Source organism: Bos grunniens, chromosome 7 (assembly GCF_055505025.1).
Source record: "Bos grunniens cultivar Pamir isolate PY7600 chromosome 7, Bosgru_T2T1.0, whole genome shotgun sequence".
NCBI lineage: Eukaryota > Metazoa > Chordata > Mammalia > Artiodactyla > Bovidae > Bos > Bos grunniens.
Genome location: NC_141171.1, coordinates 25,008,108 through 25,028,121, shown reverse-complemented (window position 1 = coordinate 25,028,121; position 20,014 = coordinate 25,008,108). Strand labels below are relative to the sequence as shown.

Genomic DNA, 20,014 nt, shown 5'->3' with positions numbered 1-20,014 from the left:
GGCGGCCGGCAGTGTCTGCGCCTCGCGGCCTCGGAGCTCGCAGACGCTCGGGGAACATGGCGGCGGCGGAGCCGGCGGTCCCGGCGCTCCCCGGCGGCGGCGGCGCGGGCGCGGGGGCGCCGTCGGGCACGGTCCCCGTGCTTTTCTGCTTCTCGGTCTTTGCGCGGCCTGCGGCCGTGCCGCACGGCGCGGGCTACGAGCTCCTCATCCAGAAGTTCCTCAGCCTGTACGGGGACCAGATCGACATGCACCGCAAATTCGTGGTGCAGCTCTTCGCCGAGGAGTGGGGCCAGTACGTGGATCTGCCCAAGGGCTTCGCGGTGAGCGAGCGCTGCAAGGTGCGCCTCGTGCCGCTGCAGATCCAGGTGGGTCCCGCGGGAGGGCCGCGCGCCCCGCCGCTCCGGGTCCCCGTGCGTCCCCGTCCCCGCCGCACTCCTCAGGTGCCCCGCGGCGGCCGGCCCCGCGCGCCTCGCCGACTGGGAAGGGCCGCGCCGGTGTCGCAAGCCTCGTGAATGGCCCAGCCCCGGCGCCTGTCCGAAGGTGACGGTCACCGGCTGTCCTCCGCCAAGGATGGGGCGTGGGCCTCCCAGCTGGAGGCGGCGCGCGCGAACGCCCCCACGTGTGTGGTCCTCAGCCTCCCGCATCCGCTTTGTGTGCCGGGAGCAAGTCCCAGCCGCCTGCGTAACCCAAGGGCTGTGCAGAGTAGCTGTGTTTTTCTTTGGGGTGATGCAGAACCGGGGAAAAGAGGTTGTGCGGAGTGTTGGCCTTGGGGTTTGTTCCCGGAGTTGTGTTTACCACTTGCGGAAACACAAACTTCTGGAGTCCTATCCTTTCATCCATCCTCTTTTCCAGCTTTCAGCTCCTTTGATCTTAAGCCTTCCCTAAGTGAAATAACCGTGTTTAGCCTCTTCCTAGTAACTGTCAACTGAATCTGTTGATTACACGTATACATTTGACTGCCTTGAAAAAGTCATTCGAATCAGGCTGCAGTACCTTCTTAAATACACAACTTTAGCCAGACCATTCTTTCCTGGTAGTGCTGGCTGGAAAAGTTGTTATACCTGAGGATTATTTTATAGCTTTTTAATATTTTTAAAAAGCCGTGTTCTTATGCTGCACAGATCTGCCTCCTGGGTTCTTTTTGTGCTCTGCTCAGAGGATTCACTCGAGGATTTACACTGTTGCAAAGCAAGAATAAAAGGTGTATTTTAGGTACTACACCATCAACAGTTTTTTGGTTGAGAGACAGGTAAGCCATTTCTTTGGAAAACCGAACTGAAATGTGGGTTCAGGTTTAGAAGTCACTTTGATATTCAGGTGTCATTTTCTGAGGACTGCCCTTTAGTTTTTTTTTCAGTTGTAGTTGTCTGAGAAATTGATCTTGTTTGCTATCACTCTAGCACCCAGTCCAGAAACTTCCAAAGCAGGTACTTTAATCAGAGGACAAAGGCTGTGAGATTACGCGGTCAGCCCTTGATGAGCCAAAATAGAGGCAGGTACTTGGTGTCTGATACCCTAGAATTTGCCCTGCTCTTGGGAGTTGTGGTTGATAGGGGTTTGCTACTCCCCATTTCTTTTGTCTTCAGGAGTTTTCATGGCGGACACCTTCTGCAGTCTTCCTTGTCAGTCTGTTTAGATTAATGCTGCCAAAAATACCGAAGAAGTTGGATGCACCTTTGACAAACCCATTAATAAAGGCGAGAATCCAAATACTAGCTGAAGAGATCTGGAGCTTTACTGAGGAGGCCGACTTCTTTGTGATGTTTCCTGTAGTGGTTGGGAGGGAAGGTGGGCTGTTACCTAAGAGATGTTATGCTAAACTGGTGCCCTCCCCAAGTTTTTAAGGCCTCCCCCTCCCCCAATAATAGGATTTTTTTTTTTAATTTTGAAAAATTCAAAGTCTGGGTCTGACAACTCTTTTTAACTAAAGAAATTAATAATATGTATGTATCTACCTGAGATGTCTTGTACATTCTCAAAAGGCAGTATGTAATTCAGGACACATGTGGCTTTTGAAATATTTTGCTTGGTATTGGAAATTAAATAATAGTTTAAGTTTTTGTGGTGATGTTTAAAATAATAATTATAGTAGCACTACTCTGCCCCATCCTTTTGAAAATGTAATTATTTTTCACCAAATAGGCCAAGAATACCTAAGCATCTGTTACATGATACTTTAGATATTTTAAAGTATTTAAAATATTTTTATATTATTTCAGTTTAGTAATCACAGTAGCTTGACCTCTTCAGCCAGGTGCCTCCCCAAGCTTAAAAATAGATAATGGGATGTAGAGGGTTGCACACTCATACCATGTATATCCATATGCTTATTCTGATACCTGTTTATACCTTCCATATGAAGAGAGAGATATATGTGTGTGTGTATACATGCTCACACACATGTATGTATATATGTATGGATACTCCCAGAGGGAAAAGGGAACATATTTCTTTTCATGACCATTTTACTATATTTTTTGGAGCACAACTGTATAATCCTGAAGACATGGACATTTCATGGCTGGACAAGAATTTAAGAGTTCATTCTGCATTTGAGTGGCAGCTGTAAGTGCCTGGCACAATGAATGTAAACAGGGGTAAGACCGAATTCATTCTCCTTACCTAAAATCTTACTGCTTCATTTTGCCAAAGAGCAAAACATGTAGGAAATGGCCCAAGGTCCCATGGTAAATAAAGCATGTGAAGGTCCTTCAACTGGCCACAGCATTCATGTTCTCTTTTCATGCTTAATGAATATATCAAGCAGAATGGGAAACAAGTCACAAACTTGGGCTTGTAATATCAGTTGTTTTGATGCTATTTATTCCTTCTGTGGAACAGATGCCTGTCAGTCAGAAAGACTCAAGGTGGCTGTCAGGGAGACCATGCTCAGGGACAACAGGCTCCTTCTACCAGAGGCAGGGAGGAAGAGCGTGTTTGGCCACATGTCATCCATGGCTTAAATAATGCCATTTGTGATTTCGGAGAAGGCCTTATAGCCTCTGCAGCTCTGGCTAACATCCTGTATATTCTAGAATGTATTCTCAATTTCCACAGGGGTCTAAGTTTGCTTTTAGGCTTGTACTGACTGTTGCTAATGACCCTGCAAAACACACAGCCTGCACTGGTGGTTGGTTTGCGGTTCTATGGAGATTCATCTTTAAGACCCCCATTGCCAGTATTAGGCTCTGATAACTTTGTAGTGTCTTCCTTTCTGAAATATTCTGTAACAGTGACCGAGTATCTGCTGACAGCTCAGGTAGCTAAAGACAGCTCATGTTTCAAGAACTTTTTATGTGTCTTCAGCTTTCTCAAAATGCTTGAAGTCTGAGGCATTTTGAGACAAAGGGGAAGAAATATAAATGAGAGGCTTATACAGTGGGAATGTAGGTCATTTTTATGACTTACAAGTGTTAATTTTTCACAAGGTATTTCCCAAGTTTTAACTAGTGGAGAGTTCAACCCTGGAAACTCATATAAATTTGATATCATACCACTACCAGTGTATTTTTCCAGCTTGTCACCAGGGAAGGCAGAACCCAAGTAGAAGAGAGGAAGAAATGGACGTGGTTAAGGGTGACACCAGTTAGAGGATTTTACTTGAGTACGTAGGAGGGATGGCTCTGACAGCTTTGTGTGGGCAGAAGATAAGGGCTTTCCTGGGAAGGTTATTTTGACCTTCTCAGAGGTGTTTAATTGGGAAGGGATTCTGCTCCAGGTTTTACCTTCTTGGAAGTGTATTAGTATGAAGATTATTTTAAACAGAGGTGTGGCCATTTTATAGCTAGAAGGTACCCCGGAGTTCAGGGTGGGAAGGAAGAGAAGGCATGGTTTGAAAAGAAAAGGGAAAGGACTCGGGTCTCCCTTGGGCTTGCTAATTGGAAGGCGGTGATTTTTGATTTCAGAACCTTTACCGTGGAGTGTGTAGGAGGAGCAGGTAGATAAGCTAATGCTCAGAACTCTTGAGTTAGAGAAGTAGGCAGGGCTTTTCTCAGGAGGCTGACAGTGTCAGGGGCTCTGGAGATAACAGCTGAATCCTAAGGGATTGTCTCTCACCCACCCACTCACCTTGTAAAAAATTTAATATTTCAAATTACTGCCCAAAGCGTTGTACACATTTTGCTCTTTGTGGATACATGAGAGGCTACCTATAAATAAACTGTGTGCCAGTGGAAGCTATGATCTGTGTTCGGGATTTTTTTTCTACGTTTAATTTGCCAGGGGGAATTCAGTGTAGATTCAGATGTCACTGTGTTCCTGGGATCTGGTCAGCTTCACCGTCACCCCAACATCAGGTATGATGTAAAGAACCCCTCTGTCCTCAGCACTGAAATGGGTGGAGTTGGCTGGCCTCCCGCAGGCAGTTGGAAAGCTAAAACTTTAACTGATAAGCTTGAGTTGTAATCTTAATGCCAGTCACATTAGTGTTCACAAAGGTGAGTAGGTTGCAAAATAAGAGTGAAATAAATATTCTCTTGCAGTCTAAATTAAAAAGCCCCAAACTTATTTTTCTAAAAACAGATCATGTACCAATAATTGTAAGTCTTTTGGTAACATTTGGAAATCTACTTTATGAACCATTTCTTAACTCTCTAGACTGTGCTAACAAGTTAGATGTTATCAGTGTTTCTCTACATATATTTCTTGGTTTCTTAAAGGATCATATTAGTAGTAAGTGGTATTTCAACCTCATTATTGAAGAACTGTTTTTAACATGTGCTAAACTTGAAAGCACAGAGTATGTTTCCTATAAGAGGGATGCACAGTAACCTAATACTTTTATTGATAGATTTACATGAAGCTGATTTAGTCTTTGAAATAGCCCTATGCTGCTGCTAAGTTGCTTCAGTCATGTCCGACCGTGCGACCCCATGGACTGCAGTGCACCAGGCTCCTCCGTCCCTGGGATTCTCCAGGCAAGAACACTGGAGTGGGGTGCCATTGCCTTCTATATAGCCCTATGAGGTAGCAACTATTTTTAGTACTTTGTTACAGATTGAAGTGAAGGTGTTTAGTTGTGTCTGACTCTTTGTGACCCCATGGACTGTAGCCCACCAGGCTCCTCTGTCCCTGGGATTCTCCAGGCAAGAACACTGGAGTGGGGTGCCATGCCCTTCTCCAGGGGATCTTCCTGACCCAGGGATTGAACTTGGGTCTCCCACATTGCAGGTAGTTACTTTCAGAGCCACCAGTGAAGCCAGATTAAGAAGCTGCTGTTTAGAAATGTTAATGATTTGCAATTGAAATTAGTGAAGTTGCCATTTGAACTCAGATTCTGATGCCCATGGGCTGACCTGTATTGCCTGGGAGAGTTGTGTCACAGGCCTCTGTTTTGAGTCAGTATTGAAACAAAGCCTTCCTGTACCTGTGGCAGTCAGGTTTCCTTGGAAACACTTCTCAGTGAAATAATGATACCTCATATTCCCTTCTGGACCCCTCTCCCAAGCACATCATGCCTATATTGTTGCTGTAATAGACTACTAAAATTTTCAAAACACTGCATTCACAAGTTCAAACTTCAGTCATTTCTAAAGATACACAGTTTACTCACTGTAGTCACTTGCTCGGGTGCTGCTGTAACACAGTACCACAGACTGAGTAGCTTATATGACCAAAATGTATGTTCTCACAGTTCTAAAGGCTTTAGGTCAGATTTGGGTCTTGTGAGGACTGTGAAGGAGAAGACGTTTCATGCTTCCCCTGGCTTTTGGTGGTAGGTTGGCCGTCTTTGGCATGGCTTGACTTGTAGACATACCACACTGATCTCTGCCTTCATGTTCACACGGCCTTCTCTGTGCTCAGATTTCCCTTTTTAATGAGGATGCCTCTCATGTTGGATGAGGCATCCACCTGAGTTGGGAAGGTCCCCTAGAGGAGGAAATGGCAACCCACTCCAGGATTCTTGGCTGGGAAATTCCATGGACAGAGGAGCCTGATGGGCTGCCGTCCATGGGGTCACAAAGAGTTGGGACACAACTGAGCACGCACGCACATGCTGCTCCAGCATGACCTCGTCTTAACTGACTGTGTTTTCAGTTTCCAAATAAGGCAATACTGGGGTGCAGTACTGGAGGTTAGGAATTCAGCATCTGAGTTTCGGAGCACACAGTTCAACACACAACTCTCACCATGTGCTACGTTTATGGAGAGATCAGAAGTGGCTCACCACGTATCACTGAACAAGACCAGCCATCGTGTTTGTGCCTGTCCCAAGAAACCAGGGGGACCAAGCAAGGGAGGAGCAGATTCCTTGCAGATGTAGCAGCTGTTGTTAGAAAATGGTCAGATCACATGTGGATGTGAAGCAGGGTGAATACTGTTAGGATCATGGTAGTCATGGAATTTGGGTATGAAGAGTCTTTTGACTATGAAATCTAAGGTCAGATTCTAGCTATGACAGTTAAGAAAGTGGGCAAAAATTTTATACTTGAAATTTGTCTTAAACTATTGCTTGAGGAAGCTATTGATTGTGATCAACTTTTTGTGTTGAAATATGTATTCAATACATTAAAATACATATTTTTTATGTATATGTGTATGGTGATGTATATAGATAGATATATAAATATGTGGAGGTGTGTGTATATAAACATTTTTATATGTGATTTCTTCAGACTTCTTGAATATGTGTTGATCTCTAATTGCTACACGTTTACCTAGGACAGCATTTGGTCAAGTCCACTTTTAATTTGCGTTCTTGGAGTTGCAACACGTCTGATGACGAGCAGCACTTTTAGTTATCTGCAAGGTTTTGGTGTGCGAAGAGTTTCTGAGTCAAATTATGAAGTCCCTGGATTATAGAGTCAGTGTGTAATTTAACAGTTACTGAAATTCATGTGGAGTTGGGGTGGATAAGGGGTTGATTGGATATAGTTAGAGATTTTCAGTAGTTTTTTTTTTTTTTTTTTGTAGCCTCAGCTCCTCCTTTTTCTCCCTTGTATGGTATAGAGATTATTCATAAAGTAGTGGCTTTTCCCACTACTGTTATGACATAGGGAGACCATTTAATTTTTTTACCTAAATGTTAAATTTTAGAACAGTGTTGATTTACAAGGGGAGTTGCAAAGATAACACAGAGGGTTCCTGTATATGTGACATAGTTTTCCCTCTTGCCAACACCTTCCATTACTGTGGCTTATTTGTCACAACTAAAGAACCAGTGTTATTAGTACATTACTATGAGCTGAGTGCCACACTTTAGTCAGATTTCACAAGCTTTTTCCCTAATGTCCTCTTTCTGCTCCAGGATCCAATCCAGGATACTAGTTATATTTAGTTGCCACATCTCCTTAGGCTCCTCTGGGTTATGACAGTTCCTCAAAGCTTCATTGTTTTTAATGAGCTTGACAATTCTGAGGAGTACTGATTAGATATTTTGGTAGAATGATCTCAGTTTGGGTTTATCTGCTGTTTTCTCAGTGCTTAAACCAGGGCTGTGGGATTGTGAGAGGGAGATCATGAAGGTCATTCTCATCACATATCCAGGCTGAATACCATCACCCTGACTTCACTGATTGCCTCAGTCTTGATGGCCTGGCTGAGGCCGTATTCATAATTACCCTCTCACTCGATTGTCTGTTGTGAGGAAGCAAATTGCTCAGTGCAGGCCACATTCAAGGGGTGTCCACTCCTGGAGAGGAGAATATCTAGGCATTTTTGTTTCACGAATTTATAACCAGTCATCTCTGCTCTCACCCCCTGTCTCTGTGGCTTCTTTCTTTAACTGAAAGTTTAGAGATGATGGATTCCTCTGCTGGAAAGGATTTCAGGGCTGCGTTTGCTGACCTTCTCTAATATGACATATGTCTGATGAGGTCCCCTGCCCAGAACAGATACCTCACAGCTGTAATGAGGTGTTGGGAAGCACTAGGTAACAGGAACCCTGGGAGACCACAACTCTGAATAATCTAGGATTTCTCAGTAGGTATGATTTTATTCCTTTAACATCCCAATATTCAATAGTTTGACCATTTTATATGGTAGTCCTGAAATATTATGTAACTGATTTTCTTAATGAGTCTAAGACAATGATTTTGTCCCAATTTATAACTTAACATACAGCTTGTTACTCCTTCATTGGAGTCTAGCCTGAGAACTGGTTGAGTTTCGATCTGCATTTACTGTATTTTGAATCTCTTCTTCCTCGGCTGTTATTCCTTGCTGCTATCCGTTTGCCTATCTTCAGCAAACTTTCACATTTGCTGTTTCTTACCTTATGTTAATTTATAATCCAGGCAACCAAACTTGCTAGGAATATATACAGAGTTAGTCCTTACAGTCTGAGATAAGATCTGAGAGCTGGAGATCCAAGTAAGCATAGGCTGTCGGTGTGTTAGTGCGTGGCTATCCAGCATACCCTGGCAACTTCGTAGAGTTTTATTTTGCCTGCTTGCTGGTCTTCATATGTTGTAGAATGGCAGGATTCCTGAGTTGCATCACAATTGTTTTAAACAGGGCAATTGCAGCTAAACCACTTTTCATCGTGTTCCTTCAACACATCATTTTTCACTGGGGACCCCTGGTTCAAATTTCTAAAATAATATATATATATATATATGGATTTTGAGCCAAGATTTAATATTTCCTGAGAATTTAAGATACATGATCATAAATAGTGGTTGGTTTTCAACCTAGTACCTTAAGTACTTATATAGTCATCAGATTCATTGCTTTTGATAATGACTGAAAGGAAGCATGGTACTTGCATTAAAAATTTAAGTAAAGAAGCAGCCAAAGATGAGCGTATATAATTCAAAATGCTTGAATATTTATTTTAAACATTCCTTATTGACAGAGGAGGAAAACCGTCTAGGTAGTTTTAGAATTACAGATGGTACTCCCATTCTCACATGGACATGCTGTTGGACTGCACGTGGCTAATCAGTACACATCTGTAGAGTTAATACCAGAGGGAGATTAAGGTGCCAGAGTCCTTCAGGCCAGGATGCAGATAAATAAAGTACGTACTGACTAGAGCGGTCATACTGCTAAGGATCAAAGATTCCTCTTAATGATTCATTTAATTCTTGGAGTAGTTGTTTCTTAAGTGTGATACATGTGCCGAGGTACTAAGGCAGAGTCTAGGGTCAGGCTGCTGGTGAAGCCACCACCTTTGTAATCAGGACTCAGGTTTCTCTAGAAAATTAGAAATAATTATTATCTGTTGGTGGTTTAGGTTCATTAGAGGGGAGCCTTAAAGGGTACCAAGAGCAGTGGCGTGGCCTCATTCAGGATCAAACTGCGTCTTTTCCAGAGCTTCTCTAATTTGAGAAGGTGAAAAGAAAACCACAGTGGGTTTTTTAGAACTCAGTTAGATTAAATTCTTGTATTTAACAGTGATTTTTCACTTTTTCAGAGATCCATGTTGGGCCCAAGTTATTGTAGTAGACCAACTACAGCGATTAATGTAAAGCTTGGTAACCTAATACCCAGTTTTCACTTTGGTTCATTGATTTTCTTGATTGTGATAAATACGTGTAAGAATTCAGATGTCAGGTTTATGTCTCTCCATTTGACAGTGGGGATGTGGTTGGCATCATTTCATTGCTTTTTTTTTTGGAATTCTTAAGGTATTCTTGAGAATACTGACTTAATATTTCTGTCTTGATAATAGCAGTAATTCTAGATTTGTTTGTTTGTTTGTTTTTTCATGTTTTGTTCCACAGTCTCTGCTACAGATTATTTTAAATTTTATTCTTTGTACTTGTAAGCAATCTTGTCATCAAATTTATTTTACTATTTTTTATTATAAAAGTAATACATACTTTTAAATAACATTTAGCAAATGTTTTAAAACAGCATTTGAAAAACAGAAGAAAGGTACTAAGAAAAAATATTATCAGCATCCCTAACTATGTAACCACTTGTCAATATTTTCATATATTTACTTCTACTTTTTATTCATATGTTTAGAGTTTTGAAATACTATTGAACTGTGCTCTTTTTAAAATTAACATTAGATTATAAGCATTTCTTCTTAGAGGTGTGCATTTTTTGAAAACATATGCATATACTATTTTAATAGGCTAAACATGTTTTGTGAAATCATTTTTTGTATTGTCAATTCTTGGTTTATTTCAAATTTTCACTATTAAAAGCAATTCAGTGGACATCTTTGGGGATAATTTTTTTTCCTATTATTCACTTCTTCTAAACAATAGTTGTTAAAATTGACTTAATGGGTCAAACAGTAAGAATGTTTTTCTCTCTTTACTGACCTCCAGCTGAAAATAAATGTCACTGTATAACAAATGCTAAATCATTCTTTCTTTTTTTCTCAGCTCACTACCCTGGGAAATCTTACGCCTTCAAGCACTGTGTTTTTCTGCTGTGATATGCAAGAAAGGTTCAGACCAGCCATCAAGTATTTTGGAGATATTATTAGTGTGGGACAGAGATTGGTATGCTTACTTGTTTATTTTTTCCAATTTGCTGAAGCGTGATATACATTCATACACAAATGTATGTATATTGGTACTTATCTTTGTGCTTTTTATTTTCCCCCCAGTTACAAGGGGCCCGGATTTTAGGAATTCCAGTTATTGTAACAGAACAATACCCTAAAGGTCTTGGAAGCACTGTTCAAGAAATTGATTTAACAGGTGTAAAGCTGGTACTTCCAAAGACCAAATTTTCAATGGTATTACCAGAAGTGGAAGCAGCATTAGCAGAGATTCCTGGAGTCAGGAGTGTTGTGTTGTTTGGAGTAGAAGTAAGTACCACTTGTTCTGTTTTGGACACAATATCATTTGTAGAAAACTTGTTATTTCCAGAATGTAATTTTGTATATAGAATGTGTGTGTGTGTGTGTGTTAGTCGCTCAGTCCTGTCTGACTCTGCAACCCCATGGACTATAGCCCACCAGGCTCCTTTGTCCATGGGATTCTCCAGGCAAAAATACTGGAGTGGGTTGCCATTTTCTTCTCCATGTATACAGAATACTATATCGGTAAAAAGAGCTTCCCTGTTGGCTTAGTGGTAAAGAACCCACCTGCCAATGCAGGAGACATGGGTTTGATCCCTAGGTCGGGAATCCCCTGGAGAAGGAAATGGCAACTCACTCCCGTATACTTGCCTGGAGAATCCCATGGACAGAGGAGCCTTGTGGGCTACAGTCCATGGGGTCCAAAAAGAGCCAGATATGACTTAGTGACTAAACAGCAACAACTGATAGAAAATAACCCCCCCATTTATTAAATGTTGACTGTTGTCAGGGCACTGGTCCAAACACTGTTGTATCCTTTAATTTGTTAAACTCTCAGCACAATCCTCTGATCTAAGTACCTTTGGTCTCCTCATGTTATAGAGATGGGGAAACTTAAACACAGATGTTGTGTGTCTTGCTCAAGGTCATACAGTTAGCTAAAGGATCGAGTTGCATTTGAATGTAGGTTGATTGACCCTTGGGCCTTTACTTTGAACCACTACTCAGAACACACTTTCATCAAAGATAATATGTTTACTTATGTAGAAGTTATAGGAGTTCATCTTGGTCATGTTTTTGTTCTAGAAAACCTTAGAAGTCATGTACCTCATTGTCCTTCACATTTGAATCATGTACATTTTTTTTTTTAAGGAAAAAATATATTCATGGATTCTTAATACTGATTAAAATGATTTTGGGGGCTTTTTTGACATGTAGAAGCAGAATATAAGTATTTATTCATAGCTTGTAAGAATCTCTTGAACTGAAATTATAAAATTATGAAAACCATAAAAACAATGAAATCCAAATAATTCAAGACACCCATGATGTTTTGATAGTAGGTTTCATAGTAGTAGGTTTTAATAGTAGAAAGATGTATCCTCAGTTTTATATGTATATTAAATATTTCTGTATTTTGACTTCAAAACTGACAAAATAAAAGAAGCCTATTTGTATAAATATGTCATGCCAAATCTTGTTGCTGACTTTTATACTTTTTCTTATTTGTTCATCATTATTAGCTCTTACATGTAATCAAAATAATCTTTGAGCAGTCCTCCAGTGCTAACTTTAATGATTGTTAGTCTATAATTTTCCATGGCTCTCTTGTCATGTGAAGATAAAGTCAGCTTTGTCGCATTATTAAAATCTGCTTTCATTGCTTATATAATCCACTTATTGTTGGAGCCTGTTTTTACTCTTTATTCCCTGCCAATGAATGATACAAGTTTGTACTTGGAAAGCTGAAATCTGTATAATGCATTTGCTGGTGATGTATACTGGGTATTTTTTGCCTAAGCTACACGTTATTTTTAATTTGGCCTACCGTTACTACTGGGTGTCTTGTAACAACTCAGTTTTCCCACCATTATCTCAGTCGACAGTACTGCAGACGCATTCTTTGTGTCAGGCATTTGGTGTGAAAACAGAAATAAACCCGACTGCGAGTGGCATCAAAACCGAGCAGTAGTAGTCAGCTGAATGAAGGTCATCCAGGTGAGATACAGATGAAAATATCAGGGAAAAAAAAATGCTCACAGAGCTGTAAGAATATGTTCAAGGTCCCCAGGACAAAGACCGTTGATGTAATTCAGTCCCTGACTTTACAAAGAGGAGACCAAAGCCAGAGATGCTGTTTATGCTCTAGATCACTGGTGGGCTGAAGGCACAACTTGATGTAGGACAAGGTCGTTCGACCTGTGGTGCTCTTTCAGCTCTACTGCATTGCTGCACATTTGTAAAATGCTTGTCGTGTACCACAGTCTTACATGTGGGTTTTTACTTTCCATCTAGACTCATGTGTGCATCCAGCAGACAGCTCTGGAGCTCGTTGGCCGAGGTATCGAGGTTCATATTGTCGCGGATGCCACATCATCGAGAAGCATGATGGACAGGATGTTTGCCCTTGAGGTAATTGTCCTGTTTTAAAATAACTTATTTACCAAGGCTTCCAGACAAATCTGGAGAATATTAAATATGTAACAGCAATGAAAATTTACCTCTTAAATTTGAGCTTGGTCTGACAATAATCAGACTCGCCGATTTCCAAGGTCTCTACTATGCACAACCAGCCTCTAAGATCTCACCATCATATCCTGTTCTACATCTGCTCTGTCTTTATTTCTAGGGATGCTAAACACTCCTTTACATCTTCTGTCCTAACTTTACTATAGTTTTGCACAGGAACTAAGAGGTATTCTAGTAAGCTTACTCTGAACTATTTAAAGATTTGCAAAGTAAAAGCATCTCATCTAGGCTTAACTTGATCAAGGTCTATCCAAAACCTCGTGCCTAGTGGGCCTCAGCCTGGTTCAGCCTTGTGTAGATTTCGTCAGACTTGAATTTCTGGAAATAGGCGTGTCGCTGACTGTGGGTGCCACGCATACACAGTGTTTAATGGCTCTGCGTGGCGTGTCAGTGATGTTCATCAGCATTGCATAACAGTAGCCTTACGTAAGCAATTCCTATTCCGAGACTATTGAAAAGCAAACTCCCACAATTAATCCTTTGAAATCTTCACATTGTGGATCTCTGTCTGTTTTGTTTAATTCTAATTGTATCATAATTTTAAAGTAATGTCAATCTGGATTTGAATTGCTGAGTTTTTAACTAATTACTTTTATTGAGAATGGGAAATGTAGATTTTTTTTTTCTTTTTCTTGAGACTCTCCAGTGTTTCATGCATAAGCTGACCTATGAGCCACTTTCTCTGTAGATTGCTCAGTCATCTCTCATAGTCTAAAATGTTCCCTAGGGTGGTGAGTTCGGCAAATAAGAATAAGAAAGAAAGACGAAGGGTCAAGTCAGTGGGGAGGGCTGATGTGGAAGCCTGCAGGGTAGCTGGCAGCAGCAGTGCTTTCAAGGCCCTGGTTGGCCATCCCTTCTTTTATTCCTGAACAGGGAGGTTTTATTAATTTTATTCAACGATTTTCAAGTCCATTTGGACTATCAGGTTCTCTGGTTAGTTTGATATTAAGTATTGCTTCTTCCCCTCTCAGCAGAGAACTTTAAGCTCTCCCTACAGTCAGAGTTAATCAAGTAACACTTTCAGATTTTCTTAGTAATCTGATCCATCCGTGAATAACCTTTATGGTAATGCTGAGGTCCAGAACTTGAAGTGTTCCTAAGGAAGCAAAGAACTTAAGAACGTATAAAACCAGAAATTTTCCTTTCTTGTAAAGAGATTTCAAGAACTTTTGTCCTGTGTTCATTTACATTTTTCAGACATGTCTTTATTATGCCATTTATCACAGAAAGTTGTTATTGCTGGCAGTTCTGTCTTTTACCAAGACTCAGAATAAAACAGTTGGCTTTTTAATACATGAGCCTCATTCTTTCAGAGGTAGCCTGTAATCTTACTGATCAGGAGCCCAAACAGTAGAGGGATAATACAGGTTTGAATGCAGGTTCTGGACTTTTGTAAATTTGTGTCCTTGGACAAATCACCTAATATCTTTGCCTTAGATTTCTCATTAGTGATATGAAATAAAATTCATATTTTTATGGCAAAATAGAAAAATGTAAACTTGAAAAACTGTTCTTTGCCCTTTGGTTTCCTCTTTCCCCCCTACTTTGTATGCATATTATGCATCAAGCACATCTCCCCATCAAAAGAAATAACCTGTTCAACTGTAAAGAGTAGACAGCTCCTTGAAAGATAATACTCCTTCTTGATTGTCTCAAGGGTCATGTGACCCACCACAGTGGTGCTTGGATCTGGATTCTATAAACTGTCAATAATTTATCATTTCATGTACAGCCCTCTGTCTCAAAAAACTTACATAACTGTGCTTTGACATCTGATGGGCGGAACTGTTCTCAGAGTTTTCTGAGGGGCTGTTCCCAGGTTATGATCAGCATCTTGGCTGGAGTAAAATTTTCCATTCCTTTTTTAGATCAACTGATTAATTTTTTTTGTCAGCAGTGAAATAGAAATAGTAATAGTCATTATGTGGGAGGATTTTTGTGAGGATTAAATGAAATACTGTATTGGTAGTCCTTAGTGTCTGACACAATAAGCACTCAAGTGTTAGCTGTTGCTTTTATTTGTATTGTAGCTCTTATTCTTTTCTTCATGAGCTCCTTCCAATCAGAAATATATAAGCATATATCAGCTTCCAAGACCCAAAAGGGACTAGTCTTGAGAAGTTCTGAGGAGGGAAGGAAAAAATATGGGCTGGGGTGGATTTCTGCCTGCAATGCAGAAGACACAGGAGGCACAGGTTCGATTCCTAGGTCGGGAAGATCCCCTCGGCATGGCAACCCACTCCAGTATTCTTGCTGGGAGAATCCCATGGACAGAGAAGCCTGGTGGGCTACAGTCCATAGGATCGCAACATGACTGCGGTGACTGAGCTTGCACAGAACAGCCAGCATTGCTTGGGGTCACAGTGCTGAGGTTGGAGGGGAGAGAAGCAGGTCGAGAGGTGATGGGGGAAGATGTTCCACATTTCAGACTTTTCCTCTCGGTCTGAAGTTTCTATGGAGGTGTTTTAGTTAGTCCCTCAGTCCTTGGGAGAAATGTTCAGTCTCCTCTTTTCTTCTGTGACTATGAAAGTGAAACAGCGATCTGGTCAGCTCCCCTTCTTCTCTTTCCCTTGAGAAACACAACTACTTGAGATCGTTCCTGAGACTCCCCACCCTGCCTGTTCAGATCGTTAAATTAATAAGATTTATCGTTATCGTTATTAAAACTTCTCTGCCGGGATCTATGGTGTGTGTTCTGCTCCTCACAGTACTTTGAGCACCTACCATCTGCCAGGCATTTTTCTTTCAACTCATAGTTGCAGGGTAAATGTGGGAGAAGACAGAATAAAACCCTCTCTTGAACTTGATGTCCTTGTACTTCTGGGAAGTTGTTAAGTGTTGCTTGGGAATTTAATGGGTTTAGTCTTTTTTTTTTTTTTCTTCCCTCCTCTGCCCTCTAGGAGGCTGTCGTGTATTTTTAGGTTTGTGGGTCAGAGTAACCTTTCTTTTCCTTTGGCCTAGTTGGACTGACTTTGTAAGTCTAAGGGAAGAACTCTGGAAGTCAATTAAGCCAAGTACCCATTTGCATTAAACAGCTGGAGTTTTAATTGTCCCTTTATGCTTCCCTGGCGACTCAGAGGTTAAAGCGTCTGCCTCCAATGCGGGAGACTCAGGTTCAATCCTTGGGTCTGGAAGATCCTCTGGAGAAGGAAGTGGTAACCCACTCCAGTATTCTTGCCTAGAGAATCCCATGGACAGAGAAGCCTGGTAGGCTACAGTCCAAAGGGCTGCAAAGAGTCGGACAGGACTGAGTGACTTCACCTTCACCTTCACCTTTTTAAGCCAGGAGATGAAGTGAGTTTGGGACCAGTGTCTTAGGTGTCCTCACAGCTCAAGGTGGTGAGTGGCAACCTGCCTGTGTCTGGATCGAGTGCCCTGTTCTCTTTCTGCTCGGGCACCGTTTCCAGTTGGTGCTGGGCAGGTACCATGGGAAGATGTGTTAGCCTGACCTTAGCTTTCTTAGCAAAGGCATGAGCCACGCCTTCCCCTAACACAGGTTCTCGGCTTGATTACAATTATTGGTTGTTGTTTGTTTTTTGGTTTTGTATTTTTGACCACACCTCGAGGCAGTGAAACTTGTGCCCCCTGCAGTGGAGGCATAGTCTTAACCACTGGACCTCCAGGGAAGTCCTGTGGCTTGATTACTTTTGAATATGCTCAGTATTGGCCATACTTTATTGTTGAAGTTAAGTAATTGTATGTAGGTTTCTGTTTACTAAAATGTTTTTGTGTGTGTGCCTCTTGCGTTCCAGCTTGTCCCCAGCCTTGGCCTCTTAGCATTCCTGAGAGCTGTTGGCTTAGAGTGGACCTGGTTCTGGTCAGCAGAGCACTATGAGAAGCTGTGTCTTTGCTGGGTCATTGCATTTCTTTCTCAGACCTGGGAACACTTTTCTGATCTCCTGCCTCATGAAAGAACTAGAAAGATTACTGAGAAAATTGACCTTCGTTAGCACTTTGGAATATAGAAAGCAGTTCCACAGACATTGAAAGTATGATTCAGATTCAGGCTGACTCATTGAAAGGCCATTGATTCAACGGAACAGTAAGGAAGGCAGGCCAGCCAGGGAGAGAGCTGGGTTTAGGTGACTCGACGTTCGGGGCCCTGAGACACAGCTCGTCTTATATTTATTGCCCACCCTCCTGTCTGAAGCAACCACACAGTCCTTTGAGATTTCTAAGGGTTTTGACTTGACAGTTAGGAGTTTACTGAAAAGCAAGGAGGAGTAAATTAGTCTCCAGAAGTCTTTAAAAAACTCAGAGACAACTCATCATCTGGTTATTTGTCCCAACGTAAAGGACACTGGCAGCCTTGCTTATTTCTTCCTCTTTCCTCTGTGACTGCTGTTTTTTCATTTCTCAAGACTTGTGATCAGCTGCTCCTCACACTCCTCTTTTCTGATGGTTGAGGCCCGAACTTGCTATCTGATAAGTAGGCCATGGCTTATACTCCCTTCTCGGTCCTTGGGGATAAAAAGGAAGAGGCTGTCAGTGGGAAGGTTGGGCCTATGGATCTGTAGCCATCTGAAGGCTTTACTTTGGCTCCACTGAGATGTCCTATTTATTCGAGTGATGCCCGTTATGATATGACACTGATTCACATGTTTTTTTCTAACTTGCTTAGGAATTGTGTCTAAACACCTCATCTTCTACAGCTCTTAACACTGGATGTTTCATGGGATGACAAACAGCTGGTCTCCTTTTTCCCCTAGGGTTTCTGAGAAATATATCCAGGAAATGGGTCTCTACCCTGGAATTCTCTTCCTGTCCCCGCTCACACTCTTTTCTGTGCTTTCTCTGCTTTGCCTTCCTTCCCTTCTCCCTCTTCATCCCTCCTTAGCTGTCTGTCCTTAGCTTTATTATGATTCCACTGGGACGATGTAGCAAGGATGTTCTTTGACCTGTCAGTGAAACTCTGTGCAACCTTAAATTTTATACTCTTGTTTGTGATTCTGGAAAGCTTATGATAGTGGCAAGGGTGGTGGTTCTGTTATCATTCAGGGGAGTGTTCTTAACCTCACACGAGGCTTTTCTGCCACCCATGTTTTACTTATGGTATATAAGTAGGTATACAATTTAACAAAGGGTATACAGTTTAATGTCAGATATTTGGAGAGAGGGAAAAAGAATTTAAGAATCGTTGTTTTACAGTCCTCAGCCTTGATCCCTTCTGTCTCCGGCACATCTAAGTCATTATATTGGCTACCTTTTTTCTTTTTCTTATAATGTTAATAATTGGGACTAATATTAATAATACTGAGAATCATCCTCATGGGTTTCTGATATGGCTGGTTTGAACTGTCTCCTTGTCACTGAATTTGATGGTATGGCTGAGCACCGTGGTTTTTATAGAGGACACTAGCATGTCTCACTGTGCTTTTTGCGGTTTTAATATAGTGTTCATTCTCATGCTTATTTCTTGATTTGTGTTTATCTTTTTTTTTTTCCTTAAGCGTCTTGCTCGAACCGGGATCATTGTGACTACAAGTGAGGCTGTTCTGCTACAGCTGGTGGCTGATAAAGACCATCCAAAATTCAAGGAAATTCAGAATCTAATTAAGGCGAGTGCCCCAGAGTCGGGTCTGCTTTCCAAAGTATAAGACATGTGAAAGACTGGTATGCTACTCACTGTCAGATGACAGGATTGTAAGCCCAGACAAGCTCTTGTCTCTCGTAGAATTAAAATGTTAAGTCAAAAATTGGCTCCTTTTTTGCGCCTCTTAGTAAAACTTAACCAGTTAGACCGTTTGGGTACCAGCATTTAGTTACACATGTCAAAGGCTTCAGGTGCTGCTTAACTTCTTTTTATGTTAATGTGCTTTTATTTATTAAAAAAAATTGTAATGGAGGTGCCTGTTTTGTCTATACCGTATACACTGATCATACTTTCAAAAGTGCACACTCTTGTGAAGTTTTCCTATACTGTCACAAAGACAGAGATCTCCCAGTAACGGTTTGACCTTTGTATCATTGTAAGATGTATGTTATGATGTTAATATGGATTCAGTGCTTTTGCTTTACAGGTTGATTGAAGTAGGATTATTATATGAGAATTTGAAAACAGGACTCTGGATCTTTTTACCCCTTTCACTCACAATGCAGTCAAGTTATTTATTAAGTTGCGTTGGTTTAACCAGACGAAGTCATGTTGGATAATTATATACCTTTCTTAATTATGTTGATTTTCTTCTGCTCACCATCACTAATTCTCTGTTAATGTTCTCTTTTTTAAATTGAATCTTTTACCTAGAAGAACTCATTGGGTTATTACTTGTATTTTTGATTTTGTAAACAGATGGAATGATAGCAATGTCATATCATTTGTAGAGGGCTCTTTTAAGATCTTTGAAGTATTACTTTAGCTGAATAGCTTTATAACCATCTTGAATACATCTTCTAATATGTACTAGATTTAGCAAAAAGATAAAAGACTGGATAAAATGTAGTTTTAAAACATCCATCTTCTTGTTTGATATTTTCTCCACATAACATCCAATTACTGTTAATGCAAAAGGTCTCAGTAATAATTCAGTAGTATTAATTTTGTAGTGATTACTGCCATTCAATAAATTAATTTTCATTTAATACTTATTATAGGGTTTTAAAACTTTTTTTTAATGTTATGTGAACATGAAACACTTCTGTCTTTTGTATTAAAGGAATTAAAGAAAATGTATTATGTGAATGAAATCATTTTGTCCCCCACAACATGGATCTTTGATTATTATTCCAGGGATTTGAATATTTATTTAGGGGTATAAAATTTTTATATTTGTAATCTTTCAACTCATGGATATTTTCTAAAAAGGAAAATTCTTTGTCCATGGGAGTAACTGGATTTTATTGAAGGGCCTTCTTAATTATTTAAAAGCAGTAGAATTTTTTTTTAAAACAATGTAACAAAAGCAATATAGCATTCTTCTTATGGTTATGTTTAATTGTTTTTCTCAGCAAACTTGTGTGTCAAAAAAGAAGAATCAAAGCTTTCTACATGTTTTAAAATAGTTTTTAGTAAATTTAACCTAGTGCTCCTCAAACTAACATGAATACAAGTCACCTGGGGAT

The 20,014-nt window shown here is 40.7% G+C and overlaps 1 protein-coding gene and 1 long non-coding RNA gene across 2 annotated transcripts; both read left to right on the top strand.

Moving 5' to 3' along the window:
- The first annotated feature begins 41 nt into the window (after positions 1-41).
- ISOC1 (isochorismatase domain containing 1) lies at positions 42-19,625 on the top strand. The gene is made up of 5 exons (XM_086410490.1): positions 42-365; positions 10,281-10,400; positions 10,508-10,711; positions 12,719-12,835; positions 18,403-19,625. The coding sequence occupies exons 1-5, from the start codon at positions 57-59 to the stop codon at positions 18,547-18,549; spliced, it is 897 nt and encodes a 298-aa protein (XP_086266616.1). The 5' UTR covers positions 42-56; the 3' UTR covers positions 18,550-19,625.
- On the top strand, positions 372-10,273 carry LOC147368934 (uncharacterized). The gene is made up of 3 exons (XR_015166921.1): positions 372-2,597; positions 4,222-4,295; positions 4,790-10,273. It is a non-coding gene; the product is annotated as an uncharacterized LOC147368934 (long non-coding RNA).
- Positions 19,626-20,014: the final 389 nt, after the last annotated feature.

Coding starts and splice junctions, on each gene's coding strand:
- ISOC1 (XM_086410490.1), top strand. CDS start 57: ATGGCGGCGGCGGAGCCGGCGGTCCCGGCGCTCCCCGGCGGCGGCGGC. Junction 366..10,280: donor TCGTGCCGCTGCAGATCCAG/GTGGGTCCCGCG, acceptor TTTTTTTCTCAG/CTCACTACCCTGGGAAATCT. Junction 10,401..10,507: donor TTAGTGTGGGACAGAGATTG/GTATGCTTACTT, acceptor TTTTCCCCCCAG/TTACAAGGGGCCCGGATTTT.